This window comes from Lampris incognitus, chromosome 17, assembly GCF_029633865.1.
Source record: "Lampris incognitus isolate fLamInc1 chromosome 17, fLamInc1.hap2, whole genome shotgun sequence".
In the NCBI taxonomy this organism is placed as follows: domain Eukaryota; kingdom Metazoa; phylum Chordata; class Actinopteri; order Lampriformes; family Lampridae; genus Lampris; species Lampris incognitus.
In genome coordinates this window covers 37,609,303-37,629,314 of record NC_079227.1, presented here as the reverse complement: position 1 = coordinate 37,629,314, position 20,012 = coordinate 37,609,303, and the positions used below count along the sequence as shown (strand labels likewise).

Genomic DNA, 20,012 nt, shown 5'->3' with positions numbered 1-20,012 from the left:
TTGACATTATTTGCTTAAGCAACTGTCACAGATGATCCAAAACCTGAAAAAAGGGAAATTATCCTTGCTGATCCTTGTAAACTGACGCCCTGCCATACCTCCCAGTAGCCCGCTGTCCTGAGAGATCTGTTGTCCTCAACCGCCATGATGACAGCCAGTCATAACCAACTTCCTGCCCACTCCAGTGTAATAGAGATGATGCTGGAGGATAGTTCTGAACAAAGGGCTTTGCGCAGTTTTCCACAGCACCGTTTAAATAGGCTCAGACCCAGGTTGAGGTGGAAGTGGTAGTCCCTCCACCCAAAGATGAGAGTGTATGCTCTAGGACTTCAGAAAGACCTTTAATGTGACCTATAATGTCTTCCAAACCCAGAGAAACTGTATCTTCTGCTCTCTATTCTTTTCTAGTTAGGACCAAATGACTGCCCGAGGTTGTTTGGTGTGCCTTTGCATCTGCCCCTCTAGTTCCAGCAGCAACATATCATATAATAATGATAATAATAATTTTATTTCTATAGCAGTTTTAAATGTTACAGCTGTGTTTATCCTGATATGCTAACGGCAAAAATTAGCAACACCACCCGGCATGTACTTAACCTTAACATGGTTTTTAACCTGTAGATGTCAGCAAACTCACTAAAATGGTCTAGGGTGTAGTTACTCCTTAAAGGCTTTCTGTATGACGTGTACAGGAGTGGACTTGTGTGGTAGTCAGTGGCAGGTTCAAGCCATGGTAAAAAGATGTAGGGAAGCAGACATGGGACCATCAGGTCAGCAAAGTGCATTCTGCATTCAGTGGAGTTGGATTTAGATATGAATTATGAAATGGGTTGAAATGAAATTATGAAATGGGAAATGGTGGACTACTCCCTCAAGGTTGGGGATGAGTTGTTGCCTCAAGTGAAGGAGTTCAAGTATCTCGGTCTTGTTAACGAGTGAGGGTAGGAGGGAGTGGGAGATTGACAGGCGGATTGGTGCAGCATCAGCAGTAGAGTGGACGTTGTACCGGACCATTGTGGTGAAGAGGGAGCTGAGCCGGAAGGCAAAGCTCTCAATTTACCAGTCAGTCTTCGTTCCAACCCTCACCTATGGTCATGAGCTTTGGGTAGTGACCGGAAGGGTGGGATCATGGATACAAGCGGCTGAAATTAGTTTCCTCCGTAGGGTGTCTGGGCTCAGCCTTAGAGATAGGGTGAGGAGCTCAGACATCCGGAGGGAGCTCGGAGTAGAGCCGCTGCTCCTCCGCGTCGAAAGGAGCCAGTTGAGGTGGTTCGGGCATCTGATTAGGATGCCTCCTGGATGCCTTCCTTTGGAGGTTTTCCAGGCACGTCCAACTGGGAGGAGATCCCAGGGTGAGGGACTACATGTCCAGTCTGGCCTGGGAACGCCTTGGGATCCCCCAGGAGGAGCTGGAGGGCGTTGCTGGGGAGAGGGACATGTGGAGTGCCCTACTGAGCTCGCTGCCACCGCAACCCGACCCCAGAGAAGCGGCTGAAGATGAGGTGAGATTATGAAATGGATTGAACTGAGCTTCTGCTCACTACATAAAACCAATAAAGTGACAAGTTGGCAACCCAAAAAAAAAAAGCAAACAGCAAGGAGCCTTCGAGAAAAGGTCGGTACATTTTACATGAAACGAATGAAGATGGAGAAATGCTGTGAAGAGTTTAGAGGGAACATTTTTTTTCAGGAACAAATACATTGATAAACATGAAATGCTGTCAGTACTAAGTTTTTATTTGAATAAAAAGTGCATTTGTAGCTACCAATACAACATGTCAAAAGCTGAACAATAATGGTGGAAATATATTTACATCTTGGCTACTAGCGTATATGAACCAAGCTAAAATCTATATTGTATCAAATGGCTAATTTAGAAAAAACATGTCTCTTTTATATAACATGCTGCTTTACAAAACAGGCTTTCAGTGGTTTCACATTTGTATGTTATTTCCATTGATAAAAACATCCCATGTGTGCATCCTCATCACAATTCAACTGGCCAAAATGCAATTGTCCCTTTACGGGAAGAGCAAATACCAACTTGAGACACTGAAAGTAAAATTGTCCATTGACGTGTGTCAGTGCGGCAGCTGGTGCCTCTATGTGAGCGGCTCTTTCTGATGAGGGTAGAGGGTCCAGAGCTCCTTGGGTTCTGATCCAAAGTAGCTCGGGTACAGCACAGCGGACCCGTAGGAGACAAACAAGATGACCTTAGAGGTCATGGGAGGTGGAAAGGCATGTGTGCTTCTTTTAGTTGGTTGATTTCTTCTCCCACTCCTGAAAACATGGAAAGATGGGGTATTTTTGGTAGGCGGTTTGAAACACATAGCACATTCTAATCTCATAAAGACCGCAAACACATTTCCTAAGACAAGTACATTTTTAAAGACCTGTTCCAGTGACTTCATTCAAACACACACAAGAAGCACCTTGAATGTGTAATAAAGTAATAAGACAAGCATTTGTCAGTGTGTCAGCCTTCTAGATTATATGCAGTCATAATTACAGAACAGCTAGTTGTGTTTTTGAAAAGTGTGAGTGAGTCCAGGCCTTCGATAAGTTGATGGCAAGTCCAACCGTAGAGGAAAACGAGTGAAAATTGTAAAAAGGATATTTTAAATACACGCAATCAATCAACCAGTCAAGTTGCACTTTATATAGCGCTTTTGTAGCTGCAACAGCCACTCAAAGCACTTAACAATTAATTCACCAATGACACCATAGCTTATCCCATTAAAAGACCAATAGACGTCCATTTACAAAGTACAAACTCTGCACCTGACAACAGAGGACCCTGGCTGTGTTAAAAACTTCTTTGCTTGGGTCATATAATAACATGAACCAAGAAAACAGAGTTTATAATGATGATCATAGTAACCTGCACACCACAAAGGACATTTTGACATCTGTCTTATTCATTATGCTAGTGTATGTCAGACATAGGGAGGATGGGGGTCTAAATACATGTCCCAAACAAAGACAAAAATGGGTACGATCAGCTCATTAATTAAGCTTCAATTCAATAGCAAATCATTCTTTTCATTGTTAACTGTTTGAAATGGGTGTCCATGTGTTTGTCACCATTGGCTCTAAAGGTTGTAGTAGGCTCTACACGTCATATACAAAATAAAAGTACCAAAAGACATGAAACAACATACTTGGATTTATCACCACCAGAGTTTACAATATAAAGGTATTTGTAATTTGTGATAATGGGCTGTACAAATAAAATTGACTTGACTTAAAGAGGAACAAAACCCTAGACCATTTAGTGAGTTTGCTGACATCTACAGGTTAAAAACCATGTAAAGGCATGGCAGGCGGGTCTTGGTACTCTGTGATGTTAGCATAGCAGGATAAACACAGCATACCAATAATAATGGATCTGCTGGATGTAGGTGTGTCAGCTCATCTATCAGCGTTAACAGACAGACAGAGTCAGCACTAACAACTGTCAATAGTACTGTCAATGCTGGTTCTTTGGCACACCTATATCCAACAGATCCATTAATGTTATTAGCAGCCGCTGAGTTTATCCTGCTATGCTTACATCACAGAGGACCAACACCACCCTGCCATGTTTTTAACCTGTACATGGGTTTTAACCTGGAGATGTCAGCAAACTCGTTAAAATGGTCTCGGGGTTCATTACTCTTTCAAGTTGCTTATTGAGCCGAACGCGTTCCTCCTTGATCATATCGAGGATCATATCAATATCATATCAATTTAAAAAATAGATGTTTGGCAATCTTCAAAGCCAATTCACCGCAAATAAATGTAACTCATCATCTGTAAAGCACCATCGTTAGAACTGACTGAAGGATTCTATCTGTAAGTAGGGTGAGCAGCTTTACACGTTTGGCAAATCCCTTGTAGAATTGAGAAAAATTCAGAAAGCCCTTCTGCTGAAAATGAGCTGACTCAAATCGAGGAGACTGTTGTTTTGTTTTGTTTTTCAGATGAAAGATACCTCATAAATGTTCCTCTTTGGAATTTGTGTGTAAACTTGCTTTTTAAGGAGGCTAAAGTACAATGAATATAAAACCCTGTCTGAGCTTTGCACTTTTATCAAACTAGTTAGCATTGATTAATGACATGTTGTTAACTCTCTACTCATACAAGAGACTAACAGCTGGTGGCGAACCTGGCAGCATGCTTTGTGAAACTACAACAGGTGGGCCAAAAACTATTAAAGTTCATGAATTAAATAACTTCACACATTTTTACCAGTCTTCAAGCAACATTGATCTGTTTCTAATTGTGCTATAGCCAGTACAACATTAACCCCCCCCCCCCACAAGTTTTGGTCTTTCATCACACTCCCTAACTGCTTCCATACCACCCAGATAGCAGGAACATTATTTTTTCACTTGAATAAGACTTTAAAGTATTGTGCTACGCAGAGCTAGTCAAATTAAGCCATAAAACAGGGTCTATAACATTTCATACACCAGGAGACTGCCACCTTTATGGATTTCTTGTTCTACGTATGTTTATCCCCCACATCTCACCTTAGCCTTCTGCAGGACATTGCCTTTGCTGGTGGCCATGATCGAGGCGGGTCTGTTCTTAAGTGCAGTGGCGGAGTTAACTGGAGAGGATGGATACCCACTGCTGCTACTGGAGGACTGGGATGCAGGCGTTTGAGGAGAGGCCACAGAGGCTGCTTTAACCTGAGGAAAAAAATGGCAGAGAACAGTCTTAAGTGTATTTTACGGTCCACAAAGTAAGTACCATTTATATGAACATTGTCATATTTGAAATTCAGTGAGTGATCTTGTCAGGCTCATGGGAGCAACAAGAGGATCAACGGGTCTCAAGCAAGAACGTTCTCTGAAATTTCTTTTCAAGATCGAGCTCATTTCTGTCAGCAAAGTTTTATTCTGGAACGCTAATGCTATAAGTATCATTTTTTTCAGCTTTAGGTGTATAATTTTATTTGTTATTGACTGTTTAAGTGCACGCTCTCTGAGCTAAGCCAGTTCTCAGGAGGCCGAGGGGACGTGGCCCTGATTTCACAACACAGTTTGGTCACGGACGCTCCTCTGTTGGTGTGACATGTCTGTGCAAGCCACCTAGATGCACGCCGGCCACAGAGCCTGAAGTGAATGAAAACCTTGGAGACCAGCAAATTGTCAACCAGTGATAACAACGACCAACCTGAAGTCAAAGCCGCCCGACTTATAACTTTCACCAAATCCTGGCACCACATCACCCCAGTCCTAAAAGACCTCCACTGGCTACCCGTCTCCCACCGGATCAATTACAAAATCCTGGTTCTTACTTATAAAGCCCTTCACAAACTGGCTCCCCCATACCTCACCGATCTCCTCTCCCCCCACCAACCCTCTCGGTCCCTCAGATCCACCTCAGCCTCCCTTCTCTCTACCCCCAGGTCCAGCCTCCGCGGCTTTGGTGACCGAGCCTTCTCCAGGGCAGCTCCCAGGCTCTGGAACTCACTCCCCCCAAGTCATTAGAGACTCAGAATCCCTCCCACTCTTCCCACCCCGTCTCAAGACCCACCTCTTCTCCATTGCCTTCTTGTACCCGCCCCGTCCTCTTGTCCACCCCTGGTCTGGGGCAGGCTGGCTGGGGGCTGAGTGCTCGACCTGCCCCCTCCCTCAACTCCCCCCCGCCCCAACTCCCTCCCCAAGCGCACCTGACACTGCATCGGTCTGCCCACATTCAGGTCATTGGTCGGGACTCACCTCTCCAGACTTTGAAGAGTATTAGAAAAGTGCTATATAAGTTTACTTTATTATCATTATTATTATTATTAAAGCTAATCAGTGTCAATGCAGGCAACAGCTAGCTAGCCCACTAACTTGCATGGTGTTGCTTGATAACTACTCAACTGACAACCGACAGATGGATGATGACTGTCCAGTCACATCGGCGTACTAATGCCTGATGATGTAATATATTGCCAGAAGCACATTGGTTTTCTGAAACTAATTTAAATTACTTTGTTTATCCCTACACTTGGCATCTGAAATTATAACATAAATAAGTCATAACTGTAGCAGCCTTTGTTCTCACTTTTGCCTAAGCCCTTGTAAATGATCCTGAGGGAATGGACTCAAGTTTTATTAATCTAACTGATGGACTGAAGGGTTCATGGTGGGTGAACACATTTAGGAAAAAAATACAAACAGATGTGTCAAACACAATACACCTCTCTGTATCTAGGATGTAATAACCGCAGGTTGCACCCTGACAGTACTCTGTAGTAGTAGGACGCTAGCATACTGACCATGGGTGTTTCCTGGAGGCTGCTGTCAAGTGTGGTGCCGAGTGTGAAAGGTCCTGCCTCCACCTTCCTCAGGCTCTCCTTTACTTCCACCAGCTGCAGTTCCACTTCCACCCTTTGCCGTTCCGCCTCTCGAGAGGCCTCCTCATTCTGCTTCAAGCTGGCCTCAAGGGAGGCCTGCAGCCTGGGATCTGAGGACAACAGCATGCTGTCAGACACGTGGGACAGAGACCATTGTGTATGCATCGATGACAACCCTGCTGGGGAAAAATGTAAAATCAGACCCGAAAAATAAAATAATTCTGCTGGTGCAGTGCTTACAGTTTGGTACTTTACTACATGTACGATGAAAAATGTGGACGCTCACATCCAAACTCATGCTGCTACTAAAGCAGGCTGTCTCTTTACAACGAGCCAGCTACATGCACAGGAATACATTGCATGGTGTTTTGAGTCTTCATTGTAACTGATAAGACTGGATTTCTTTATTCTTGCTCTTTCAACATGATTATTCAACATCATCAACCGATGACAAGCACTTCCACCTCTTAGTTCTTAAAGTCTAAATACAGCTGGTGCAAACTGTAGGTGGTTGGCTGTGAAAGTGTTGGTGTGGGTCTACCTTGACAGGCGCTGAGGCCTTCTTTGGTCTCCCTCCTCTCCTTCTTCAGGTTTGCCAGACAGCTCCTCACCTCCTCCCTCTCTTTTTCCAGGCGGTCCCGCTCATCGGTGTAGCGACGCATATCCGCCTCTGTGCGATTCTTGCCAAGTTTTCCCTCCACTGCTCCAGGGCACCCTGGAAATTCAGTTGTATGAATTTAAACACCTTCAAACTTGGGTAAAAAAAAAGTATTAATCCTCACACACACACGAGAAACTAATTCTTCTATTCTTTTGTAGATATCATTGTGATTTAATCAATCGGTTTTCTTCTGATTTTATCTAAGGAGCATACCAGGACTTCTTGTAAGGGTGAATTCATCCTGGTCTTCAGCTGCTGGCCTTGATGGTTTTCACTAGATGGAGCTGTGGCAACATGGGCTGTCATAAAGACATACTGAACAAGCGTAGGACAGAATCCCACAGTAAAATAAGAAAAAACTAAAGGTACTTAAAGCTGGGGTAGGCAGTTTTTTTTTAATGGCGTCATTGGGCAAAAACTCCCTAATAACCGTTCAGCATATTGTGATTCAAGTGGTCTGAGGGAAAACTAGACTTCTGCACGTCCTCTTGGCCCTGTACAGAGTGCTGCAAGAAACTGAGTCCTAAAACCTGGAAATGAGCTGGCACTTTTGCAATTCCGGTTCTCTGGTCTTGAAGTCAATGGGTTTTTTGAATGGGCTTTTGGTCCGATGCCTGAAAGCAGGTCTGTGGTTAACATAAGCTTGAGAGATTTTCCTGTTTTGTTCTACGACTTAAGATACGTCAGTAAATATCCCACTCGTGAATTTTGAAGCTTATACGTGTCTTAAAAAAAAGGGCAGTTGCTAACATATGGCTAAATGGGAATACAGAGGTTGTTGGGGACATTAAACATCATCACGCCGGACATGGAAACTCACCTACTCACTAGGCCACCTTTACAGCCTCTAGTTGTGTTATTACTTGCTCTCTTGCCAACTATTCTTCTTTTTTTACCCCCCCTTTTCTCCTCAATTGTATCCAGCCGATTACCCCACTCTGCTGAGCTGTCCCGGTTGCTGCTCCACCCCCTCTGCCCCACTCTTCTGAGCTGTCCCGGTTGCTGCTCCACCCCCTCTGCCAATCCGGGGAGGGCTGCAGACTACCACGTCTCCTCCGATACATGTGGAGTCACCAGCTGCTTCTTTTCACCTGACAGTGAGGAGTTTCACCACCAGGGGGACGTAGCACGTGGGAGGATCCCGCTATTCCCCCCAGTTTCCCCGCCCCCTACCCCCGAACAGGCGCCCGGACCGACCAGAGGGGGCGCTAGTGCAGTGACCAGGACACATACCCACATCCGGCTTCCCACCCGCACACATGGCCAATTGTGTCTGTAGGGACGCCCGACCAAGGCGGAGGTAACACGGGGACTTGAACCGCCGATCCCTGTGTTGGTAGGCAACGCAATAGACTGCTACGCCACCCGGACGCCCTTGCAAACTGTTCTAACTCAAACTTTCCAACTTGCAGATTTATCAATTTCTAGTTTTTTTTTACAATTTTAGTTTTTAAAATGTAGTGTTATAAATTCTAGAATAACAAATTGGATTTATTATATATTTATCCAATTTTGTCCAACTTCTTTGTTAATTAGCAAGCTAGCTAAGCTACATTGCTGGGCAATGGTTTTTGCTGCTTTGCCCAAGAATGCGGCCACAAATCGTTGGACGAAAGTTGCTCGTTTAATCGTTTCCCAACCGATGTTGCCCAGTGGAGCCTCTGGGTTCGTGCCATAAGGTTAAGTTCATCTCGTTACAATGACGTCCACGTCAACACCACACTTACTGGCTTGTCACGGTAACGTGACACTTTCATGATGCATAGTGCTTGAAGTTACGCAAGCGTTAATGTTGGCGGCCACATGGCGCAGGTAGTTTAACATAATCCAGGGGTTTTCTTGAAGTAAACAACATTTTTTTGTGTTACCAGAGCAACAAGTCCTTAAAGTGGCAGCAGAAAATCATTTCTTTATTCGCCGGAATGGGTTTAATATTACCCCAACCAAGAACCTATTGTTTGAAGTGTTTGGAATGCTATGTGTAGGCCTACTGACTGGTACACAACGGTGGGAGGTCAGGGCCATCAGGGCCTTCTCTGCTGGCCCTGTCAAAATCAAAATCATAATTTGGTTTTCATAGTCAAAATGAAGTGCACCCGAAATGTGTCTGAATTCAATTATTTGTTTTCCCGTGGGGCTGTGCAGGGATTTCTTGTGTCACCTAAACCCATCAGGGCTCCTTAGACCAGCCACTAGCTTGTATCGCTAGCCTTTCCTTGAATCCCCAAGCAGCAAACTGATCACTACTTTTACACGAATTACAACTACTTCACTGGGAAGGTGAGTACTCTTGTCGTAAAATCACAATAATCAATAAAGTATATTAAAAGTGGCAATGTAACACACCTGTACTGACTGTGTTGTCTGACCTTGCGTCCCTCTCTCTGTCTCCATCTGTTTTCGTTTTACAGCCAACGCCCTGCTAAACACAACCGCTTTGGGAGCTGAGAAGAAACACTTGTGCAACCACTTTGTTTGAGACTATGTTATATTGCATTGAGTTGTTTGATAGTTTTCAGATCATTATGTTAAGAGCATCATCTTCACTATACAAACGTATTGACAGGAAGCGCGGCGAGATTGCTGACCCTTTGCCTCCCAAAAGAACTGACGATTCCCAAAACTGTATACATGCAAAACTATTTACAGAACAAGTTATCTGCAGTGCCAGCTCTGGGAGCACGTGGGCCTTGGAAAAAGTCCTCCAGAGCCAAAAGGTTCGACTGGGATAATGACACTCTCTTGTGTAGTCCAGACCGCGAAGTAACAGGTCTGTCTTGCAGTGAGGTGAAGCTGCCCCTGTACTTGGTGCCAGTAAGGATGGTCCTCACGCAGGCCGTAACTACACTCGTCCTTACTGACACAGAAGTCCTTGATTTGCAATGCTTCAGTAACAGTCATTTCCATGGTACCATAGGGGCATGTCACCTCCAGCATCACAGAAGACCCCACCAGACCATCTGGAGACGCGCTCAACAATCCTGATGGAGAGAGCCACAAGCCTGACTCCTGGACTGGCATCTGTGTTGCAGTGGTGAATGCCCCGATGCCCTCACTCGCTTTCACAGGCCCCCACAACACACCACCCAGTACTTGCTGCCGTCCCAGCACCCTGGCAAGAAGTGAAGCAGTCACGCTCGGATTTAAGGACATCTCCAAAGTAAGCTTCCCTCTCCTTAACAAATGCCCGTTTGGGTTGGTGCACTAGCCAGTTGTTGCCACCTGAATGGCCCTCTGTTGCTCCTCTGACAAGGCCATGCTGGCCAGGATAGCCCCAGGTCCCTGATGCCCCACAGATTCCAGAACTTTAGAAACAGAAAGCATTGTCTGTGTGTATGGTTCCTCTTCTGGCTCAGGTGAGAGAAGCCAAGACCTTTCTGAGAACCTGCCCCTGAGACTATCCCTCAGCCAGTCACGATCGTCAGTGGCTGGCTGTCTTGTCAGCGGGTTATAGAGTTTATTTGGAGGGGGAAACAGCTCTTCCACTCGGCCTCTTAGCTGCCTTTGGCTTCTTCCACTGACAGGTGGTGTCTGTCAAGCTGAAATTGTGGATAGCAAAGATGGCCAATGCAGCTGTGTGTGTCTAAGTAATTGGGTGGGTTCTTTTTTTTTTACATTTGAAGACTTAATTCTACAGTGTTTGCTGTTGGGGGGGAGTTTGTACTCTACTTCTCTCTGGTCAGCTCACAAGAATACAAAGCCTATTTGTGATAAAGTTTGAATTTGTAAAACCTACTTTTGGCATTATACCAACATGACATTGTACAGATCAGGTTAGGACACTATCTGCTGCTCTCTTTAAATTCATATATAGCAAAACTGGACAAAGTATTTAAATAAATGATGAGTTGATTATTTTTTATTATGCAGGTTATATTTATATAATGTCATTTATATAATGTTATATAAGGTTGACGGACGAGATCAGGCAGGAGTCTCCGTGGACTATGATGTTCATGGATGACATTGTGATCTATAGTGAGAGTAGGGTGCAGGTGGAGGAGAACCTGGAGAGGTGGAGGTATGCACTGGAGAGAAGAGGAATGAAAGTCAGGAGGAGCAAGACGGAATACCCATGTGTGAATGAGAGGGAGGACAATGGAAGGGTACCAGCAAGAGTTAAAGGGAAGGTTTACAAGATGGCTGTGAGACCAGCTATGTTATATGGTTTGGAGACAGTGGCACTGATGAAAAGACAGGAGGCAGAGCTGGAGGTGGCAGAGTCCAACCATGGTGGGTCGTCCTCTGTGGGGAGTTTGCATGTTCTCCACGTGTCTGCGTTGGTTTCCTCCGGGGGCTCCGGTTTCCTCCCACAGTCCAAACACCTGTAGGTCAGGTGAATTGGCCGTACCAAATTGTCCCTAGGAATGAATGGGTGTGTGTGTGTGTGTGTGTGGGCCCTGTGATGGCCTGGCGGCCTGTCCAGGGTGTCTCCCCGCCCTGAAAGCAGGATAAGCAGTTAAGACAATGGATGATGGATGGATTTGAAAAAGGATGTGAGACTGGCCATGGACACGGCCATGACCACTAGCAGAGGAATAGAAGGTGTAGAAGAGGTAACTGCACACAATCAAATTGCAAGTTGCAAGCTTCGTGGCAGTGGCGTTGACGTCACGCGACTGTGGTGCAGTTTGTTTACAGCCTCATGTTCGGTTTGACTTCTGGCGACTGCAGCTGCACTTCAAAACCCATAGAAGCGGTGCTCTTTTGTGACTAATGCCTTGCGGAACAAAACGTGAAAGCATCATAAACTTTATTTGCTAGAGCCTATTTTCTGCCATAACCCAAGGAAAAATTCCTATTAGCTTTTTGTCGAGGGAACCAGGGTGACGCCAACTTCCGGGTTGGCCTGCAAAAACACATCATTCCCGCAGCACTCTGTTCAGGCTTTAAAAGAGTCTGGCCTGGAACGGGAGATTTCAGCCAATCACGGGTCGTTTCAGAGAGAACGCGTTCCTATTGGCCGTTCTACAAACACAGATGTGCATGTACGTGATTAATTCACGTCCGCCCTGCACTGCCGGTCGCTCGTGGTTGTGAACCTAACCCTAAAAATCAACACGACCACCTGTAAACGGCTGCTTCACGTGAACAATATTAGTGTGACGAAGAGACTCACTGAAAAAAACAAACTGTTACATGGGTAGATTATCAACCACCATACAAGTTTCATGAGTGTCGCTATGACATTTCTTGGTTGTACGGGGCTGAAGAGTGATGTGGAGGTCATTTGGGGGGGGGGGTCTTGGCGGAGTGATACGAGGGGAGCAGAGAGAGAGAGGCGGAAGGATTTGCATTGGAACGTTCAACGTTACCTACTGCAGCTGTAAGAGTTAAAGTAAACCGCTCTCTCTGCTGGATAATGGCAGGGGGAACGTTGGTGGTGAAACATGAAATACAGGGTGGAGAGGAAGACTCGCGAAGCTGTGAATGCATCCCATTGGGCAGGAAAGAAAACATTTCTTATTCCTTTGCTGTTTGTTCCCTTTACCTATGGTGTAGGCCTTGGGTCTGTCTCCGCTGCCGGTGCTCCTGGCTCGGAGATTTTGGGAGCCGTGAGCAGGAAGGCTAGAGGAACTCTGAGCCATCCCTGCAGGATTCGTAGGGGCTTTCTGGATCTGTGGGCCAGAGCCACTCTTGTTCAGAGGTTCCTGGCTTTCGGATGAGGTCTTCAGTTGGTGGAGCTGGGGTCGGGGTGGGCTAGGGTCCAGGGGACACTCTTGCTCCGGTTTACTGGTGCTATTTGTTGTATGTGAAGAATCTGGCTCCATTTGGTTGGATAAGTCAAGCTGTAAGAAATGCACATGATACAGAGATATTATGGTCATGTAGAAGTTACAGTGGAGCCCACTTGTTTGCCAAAACCTTCCTGATGTTGAACAGCTGAATTACAATGTTGGATCATTGCTCCCAGTGCTACAGCCCAGAACCTGGCCCATTTTGGCAAAACAACCTCCAACTATCCATTTACTGTGACTATTTGTTTGCTCGTCACAGCCCATAGTTCCTTCACCAACACAGAGGCTGCTATTAGCTTTATCTGCAAATACTGTAAACATGATTGTTTCTTTCTTCTTCTTTTTTTTTGGATTCCCCCCCCCTTTTTTCCCCCCCAACTGTACTTGGCCAATTACCCCACTCTGTCCCAGTCTCTGCTCCATCCCCTCTGCCGATCCGGGGAGGGCTGCAGACTACCACATGCCTCCTCCCATACATGTGGAGTCACCAGCCGCTTCTTTTCACCTGACAGTGAGGCGTTTCACCAGGGGGACGTAGCGCGTGGGAGGATCACGCTATTCCCCCCAGTCCCCCGTCCCCGAACAGGCGCCCTGACCGACCAGAGGAGGCGCTACTGCAGAGACCAGGACACATAGCGAAATCCGGGTTCCCACCCGAAGACACAGCCAATTGGGACACCTGACCAAGCTGGAGGTAACACAGGGATTCGATCCGGCGATCCCTGTGTTGGTAGGCAACGGAACAGACCGCCACGCTACCCGGACTCCCCATTAATTGTTTCATTTAATCTAGTTGTGGCCAAATCTTGCAAAGTGGTCCAAATGATTTTCAGTGCAAGTCCTGCACACAAACTGCCTCTTCTCCTGTCAGTTTCAATAGACTAGTGGACTAACAGAGTAGTGGACTATTAGACTAGTGGCCTATTAGACTAGTGGACTATTAGACTAGTGGACTAGTGGACTGTGACAGACATGGCATCCAAAGGCAGATATGAAGAAAGGGTACTTGACAACTAGGTAACATATCCACATATTCATTTCCACAATCCCACTGAAGGGGAGCACATTATAAGCTACCTCTTTCAAACATGAATGGAAATTATTTGACAACTAGACTTTGGCTCACTTCTTGTCGGGGTAATATTTCCTAGATGGTTGGTAAAAACAACCTTCGATCATCATATCAGGTTTAAATATATTTAATAAACTATCTCCTACCCTCGTATTATATTTCTCTGCTGGATATCCATATATTTATATGTGACACAGTAACATTCTTATGAAGTACACTTCACAGCAGTTTGACACTATGTATTTATTTACAAGTACTATTACTTCGATCCGTGATGAACCACTCTGCACGAAAGATGTTTGAATTCATGTTCTGTGTTACTTTAGGCCACGCAACCCTTGCACATGACAATGAGAGGTTAGATCTACCCTGTTTGCCCCGGTGAAGACCTATATTGTCACTTATTCTTACTGTGCATTTACACGGCAAAGTTGGGTGGACACAGGATCAGTTGGAAAGTGTCCATAAATAGTATATTGTAAAGGTATACACAATTAGTTAGTATAATAGTATTTAGTATGCAACAAACAAGGGTCAGACCCTTTAGTTGACTGGCTAGCGCGGTCGTACATGGTGTTGGAGATCCGCGTTCGCTTCCCGACTGCGGCGGCGATTCCCGGCTGCCCCCCTGAATTTACTACATTGGTGTCAGAAGTGGGACGGTGAGACCATGAGGCCATCAGAAGCGCATCCGCCAGAGGCGTGAGGGAGCTGGTATGCTGAAGCACAGGGATGCGCTTCCCTAAGGAGGGGGGGTAGGGTAACGAGCATGAATGAGTACACTCTCTAGACCGGGGGTGAGCAATCTTATCCAGAAAGGGCCGGTGTGGGTCAAGGTCTTTGTTCCAACCAAGCAATTGCACTCCTGTGTCTCCTAATCAAGTTCCTCAGCAAAGAGTCTACTGCAGTGTTTCTCAACCCAGTCCTCAAGGACCCCCTATCCTGCATATTTTCTTTGCAACCCTGAATAGGTACCTGTTTGTAGTTATTCAACCAATCAGCAATGAATTTTGTCAGATGTTGCACACCTTGCATAATTAAGTGCAGCGAGATGATTGGTAGAGTAAGTACAAGCAGGGCTACCTATGCAGGGTTACAATGAAAATCTGCAGGATAGGGGGTCCTTGAGGACTGGGTTGAGAAACACTGCTCGACTGGTTAATGAGTGGGATCAGGTGTGTAACTGCTTGGCTGGAACAAAAACCCACACCGGCCCTTTCTGGATAAGATTGCCCACCCCTGCTCTAGCCACTTGGTTAACGGGTCGGACCCTTTAGTCGACTGGTTACTGTGGGCGACCCGGGTTCACGTCCCGGCTGCCCCCTGAATTCGCTACATGGGTGTCAGAAGTGGGATGGTGAGACCGTGAGGCCATCAGAAGCGAGTGCACCCAGAGGCTTGAGGGAGCTGGTATGCTGAAGTGCGGGGACACGCTTACCAAAGGAGAGCGGTTGTGTAACGACCACAAATGAGTAGACTCGCTAGCTGGTTGGCTAACGGGTCGGACCCTTTAGTCGACTGGTTAACATAGTTGCCCGTGGTGCGAAAGACCCGGGGTCGCGTCCCTGCTGAGGCGGTTCCCCACTGCCCCCCGAATTCGCTACATTGGTGTTGAATTGAATTTAATGTTACATGTTGAATGAATTGGTAGACTCTTTATCAACACACTTAGTCGACTGTGTTGACAAAGAGCACATTTTAATTTAAAATAAGGTTAAATCCATTCCTTACCTCTCTTTTTGGCGGGGCCTGCTGTTCATTCGTTGGGGCTTGGGACTGTTCGGAGCTTTCTTTTTGTGACGGGCCTTTACTGTTGCAGGACGTATGGAGGAAGGAACGTACGGGTGTGAGGTCAAGGTAAATTCGTTTTTCAGCATCCTGCTTTGTACCCAAATCCTCCTTAGCATCCTGAGTGCACAGTTCATTATCTTCTTGAACGCTGTTGTCCTCGTCGTCAAGCAGGCCAGCCTCCTCAGCATCCTGTTATGCAATCAAACAAGGGGAAAGAAGCTCTGAGAACATCCATGGTTAAATATTTCACCCAATGTGAAATGAGTTTCACCAGGGGGACGTAACACATGAGAGGATCACGCTATCCCCCCCCCAGTGCAGCGACCAGATCACATACCCACATCCGGCTTCCCGCCCGCAGACATGGCCAATTGTGTCTGTAGGGATGCCCGACAAAGCTGGAGGTAACACGGGGATTCAAACTGGCGATCCCCGTGTTGGTAGGCAAACAGAATAGACCGCTATGCTACCCGGACGCCCTCCCAATGAGAACCTTAAACTGATGGCGTTATTCTTGATGCCAACGGCTGCTGAAGTCTTCAGGTTTTCAAAACAGAGTTGGTGAAACTGTACCACAGGTGTGCACAAGAAGCACAGGATTGTGTTTACCCTGGAACAGCACACGTCTATCACCACATAGCCGTCATCAGTCTTAAAGAAACAGTCACTTCCTGATTGTATCTGCATCTTTGTGGGACTTTACTGAACAGTTTTCATGTTTGTTGTAGACATATTGCACTGATGAGAAAACCTGTTACCATGAGTATTTACATGGTGCGAATAATGACCCGAACCCAACAACAACCGTGGTTTGAAAAGCAATCACGTGCATGATGTACAGATCCCATATAGTGGATACTAGCCAGCTAAACGGCCTGTGGTTACACTGACTCTAGCCTCGTTTATAGCTGTCCAGACAGGAAGGCTGGTCAGTAATGGGAACCAGCAGTAGTTAATGTCCTGTATGCCAACTCGTCAGTTTTGTATGAATTGATTTAATGTTGTGTCATCAGCAAACCTGAGGCACTAAACAGACAGGTCCTTGAGGGATTTTAAATGTCATGACTAGCATGGTTGTGTTTGTAAGTCAGTGGTGAATGATGAATTCATTTTAGTGACTTTTTCAGATAATGTTATTACTGTGAGTCTTTGTTTTAAAGCTGCTGTAAATGTGTGACACTGTATTAAAGTTGGGTTTTTTTTAAGTCAAAGTCTCTCTCTCTCTCTCTCTCTCTCTCTCTCTCTCTCTCTCTCTCTCTCTCTCTCTCTCTCTCTCTCTCTCTCTCTCTCTCTCTCTCTCTCTCTCTCTCTCTCTCTCTCTCTCACTGTCATCAAAGCAGTCCTGTAGCTCCACCAGTCCACCTTTTTACGGTGGTGACAATAGGCTTGGTAGACTTCAGTCTTTTCCTGTGAGCTGGCACATGTTGGGTTATAAGTTGAAAGGGAGACAGAATAGGAATGCAATAGAGACAAGACACAAGACAAGGACAGACAGAATAATGACAAAAACAGAGAAAAGTCCTGACTGGATTTGAGTCCAGCAGGGAGAAACACAGCGGACATACATGCTTAACTGTCTCTTAGCGGAGACAAAACATTTATGTTGTTTTGATTGAATCAGAAATCTAACCCAACCGACCGTTTCATTTTGGTTCCAACTTTTCTATATTTGTAAGAATATTGCTATTATTCTTTATTATTTTTCTAATTTTTTTAATTTTTATTATTATATTTTTATTATAGAAATTTGCCAACACTACTAATTTACACTGTATTACAATGTTACTAGTTAATTAGAACATTGTGTCTGGTGTCCTCCATTTTGGGGTTATGTTAGATAAGAGAATGCAAAGACAATTGGACTGTGTACTCTGGCGGTGTTTAGCGTACCTCGGGCTCAGCTCCTATGGATGCCACGTCGTCGTACAGCTCATCCGAGGGGTGAGGGACAGATGGCAAGCTGTCTATGTAGGTGTTGGGCTCCGAGTACCTCCTCTGCATCAAGCTGGAGAACACACGAAGACGCACATTCACAGATGCACCCTTCAATATAATGGGTGCACACTACAGAACATACACTGTAGTCTATTATACTTCAGTACACACATATGTGTGACCTAACCCCACCTAACCCCACCCACAGTCTGAAGCCAGTGTGGATTATCTCACTATAAGGACGTCTTGGCTGCATTGACGATGCTGGAGATCCTCTCAGAGTTGACGTAGTCATACGTCAGCTCTTCTGGGTCGGTCTTTGCCCCTGTCTGGGACAGCAAGAGGCCCAGCCAGTGGCCCATGTCTGCCGATGACTTAGCCTGGAAAGGAGGACGGAGGACAGGATAGACAAGGTGAAGGTGCGGGGAGGCTTAAAGAAAAAAACAGAAAACACTTTATTTGAAGAGTGGACACACCAATTCCCTTATTTTCGATAAAACCATCTGAAAGTTAAAGGTACAATCTGAAATGACATGCACGGTCATGGCTATGTAGAGCCCTGCGACAACACCTGCCCTCTACTGGCAGCAGCAAACATGAAATGTCATGTCGGGTCAATACTGTGAATTTATTTGAAGTGGATCAGAAACACCCTTTCATTTCATGCACTTGCACACGTGGAATGAAACGAAACATGGGGGCCCCCAGCCCACAGCAGTGCAACACAAAGACAACAACACACCTAAAACCTACAAGAACTACGAGAACACACGTATCCAAACTAACACATATATCTAAACTTAAAAAAAGACACTGTCAGTAGACAGAAGTAGTGATTTCTTTAGATGCTGAGAAGGCATTTGACTGCATCGAATGGCAACATCCATTCGCTGTTCTAGAAAGGTTTGGCTTTGGCTCATCATTCCTAGCATGGGTTAAAATATTATACTGCTCACCGACAGCCGCAGTGCGGACGAATAATATTATTTCTGATTATTTTTCGCTCTCCATAGGGGCTGCAGACAGGGCTGCAGCCTCTCTCCTTACCTGTTCAATTTGGCAATTGAGCCACTCGCTATAGCCCTTAGGGCAGAGGATGGCATTGAAGGTATCTCACGAGGTGGTAAATTGCATAAGGTGTCACTTTATGCAGATGACCTGTTGTTATATATATATATATATATATATATATATATATATATATATATATATATATATATATATCCAACCCAATAGAAGCCATACCAAGACTATTATTTACCCTGGATAACTTTGGTCGCCTGTCAGGTTACAGGATAAACTATTCAAAGAGCTTGCTTTTTCCGATTAACCACACTGATAGAGACTACTCTAGCTTTCCATTCAAACTTGAACATAATGTATTGACATATTTAGGAATCAAAGTCACCCATACCATGGGGAGGTTGTATAACCATAACTTTAAAACACTAATAGAACGAACAAAAAAACAAGATTTAAAAAGTGGTCAACACTACCAATTTCATTAGCGGGCCGCATTAATATAGTTAAAATGACAGTATTACCCAGATTTCTCTATCTTTTTCAAATGATTCCCATATTCATACCTAAGACAACTTTTCAACAATTAGATTAATTTCATCATTCATCTGGAACAATTCAAACCCCAGGATGAAGAAAATATACTTGGAGGTCCCTAAGGAGACAGGGGGATTAGGCTGGCCTAACCTTATTTGTTACTACTGGGCTGCGAACGTTGTAAAACTTTTCCATTGGGCATTTACATATGAGAATCAACAGGGTACAGATTGGGTTCACATGGAGCTCTTATCCAATCCTTTACCGATATTCACCACTCTATTACCACATAACCGTAACATACAAATAACAAACCCACTGGTTAAAGCTTCACTTAGGATAGGGCTCCAGTTTAGGAGGCATTTTGGATTAAAGCATGCTAGCGGTCTTTTTCCAGTAGCAAATAATCCATTCTTCTCATCATCTGTGTTAGATAAGGCATTTCAACATTGGCATAGACATGGACTGGTGTTTTTCTGTGATCTATTTGAAGATGGGACATTCACCTCATGTGAAACACTTACCAAAGACCATAACATACCCAAATCCCATTTTTTTAGACACCTTCAAATCCGTAGTTTTGCCAAGAAAGTGTTTGCCTCATTTCCGTATCTGCCACCCAGGAGCCAGTTAGATGTTATTCTAGAGATGGATCCCTTTGGGAAGAGACGGGTCTCTATAATTTACACACTGATCCAGGGATTGAAACAGATATCCTGGGACAAAACAAAAGCAGCATGGGAGAGAGAGCTGGGTGTAGAGCTTTCTGAGGAGGCATGGCGGGACAGCTTCACTCGTATTCATACGTCTTCATTGTGTATACGACATGGGTTAATTCAGTTTAAGGTGCTTCACCGTCTTCACTACTCGGGGGACAAGCTTGCCAGAATCTTTCCCACCACAGACCCTGGCTGTCCGAGGTGC

At 45.2% G+C, this 20,012-nt stretch overlaps 1 protein-coding gene across 2 annotated transcripts in view; it reads right to left on the bottom strand.

The window, feature by feature from the left end:
- Nucleotides 1–1,722: 1,722 nt before the first annotated feature.
- afap1l2 (actin filament associated protein 1-like 2) overlaps nucleotides 1,723–20,012 on the bottom strand; it is a 138,475-nt gene continuing 120,185 nt past the window's right edge. For both annotated transcript variants that reach the window (XM_056297008.1, XM_056297009.1), the window contains 8 exons: nucleotides 17,766–17,911; nucleotides 17,487–17,601; nucleotides 15,537–15,785; nucleotides 12,487–12,784; nucleotides 6,876–7,049; nucleotides 6,257–6,444; nucleotides 4,515–4,676; nucleotides 1,723–2,280 (listed from right to left, as the gene is read on the bottom strand). In XM_056297008.1, the coding sequence (XP_056152983.1) occupies nucleotides 2,254–2,280; nucleotides 4,515–4,676; nucleotides 6,257–6,444; nucleotides 6,876–7,049; nucleotides 12,487–12,784; nucleotides 15,537–15,785; nucleotides 17,487–17,601; nucleotides 17,766–17,911 (1,359 nt within the window). In that variant the 3' untranslated portion in view covers nucleotides 1,723–2,253. The remainder of the gene's footprint in view (nucleotides 2,281–4,514; nucleotides 4,677–6,256; nucleotides 6,445–6,875; nucleotides 7,050–12,486; nucleotides 12,785–15,536; nucleotides 15,786–17,486; nucleotides 17,602–17,765; nucleotides 17,912–20,012) is intronic.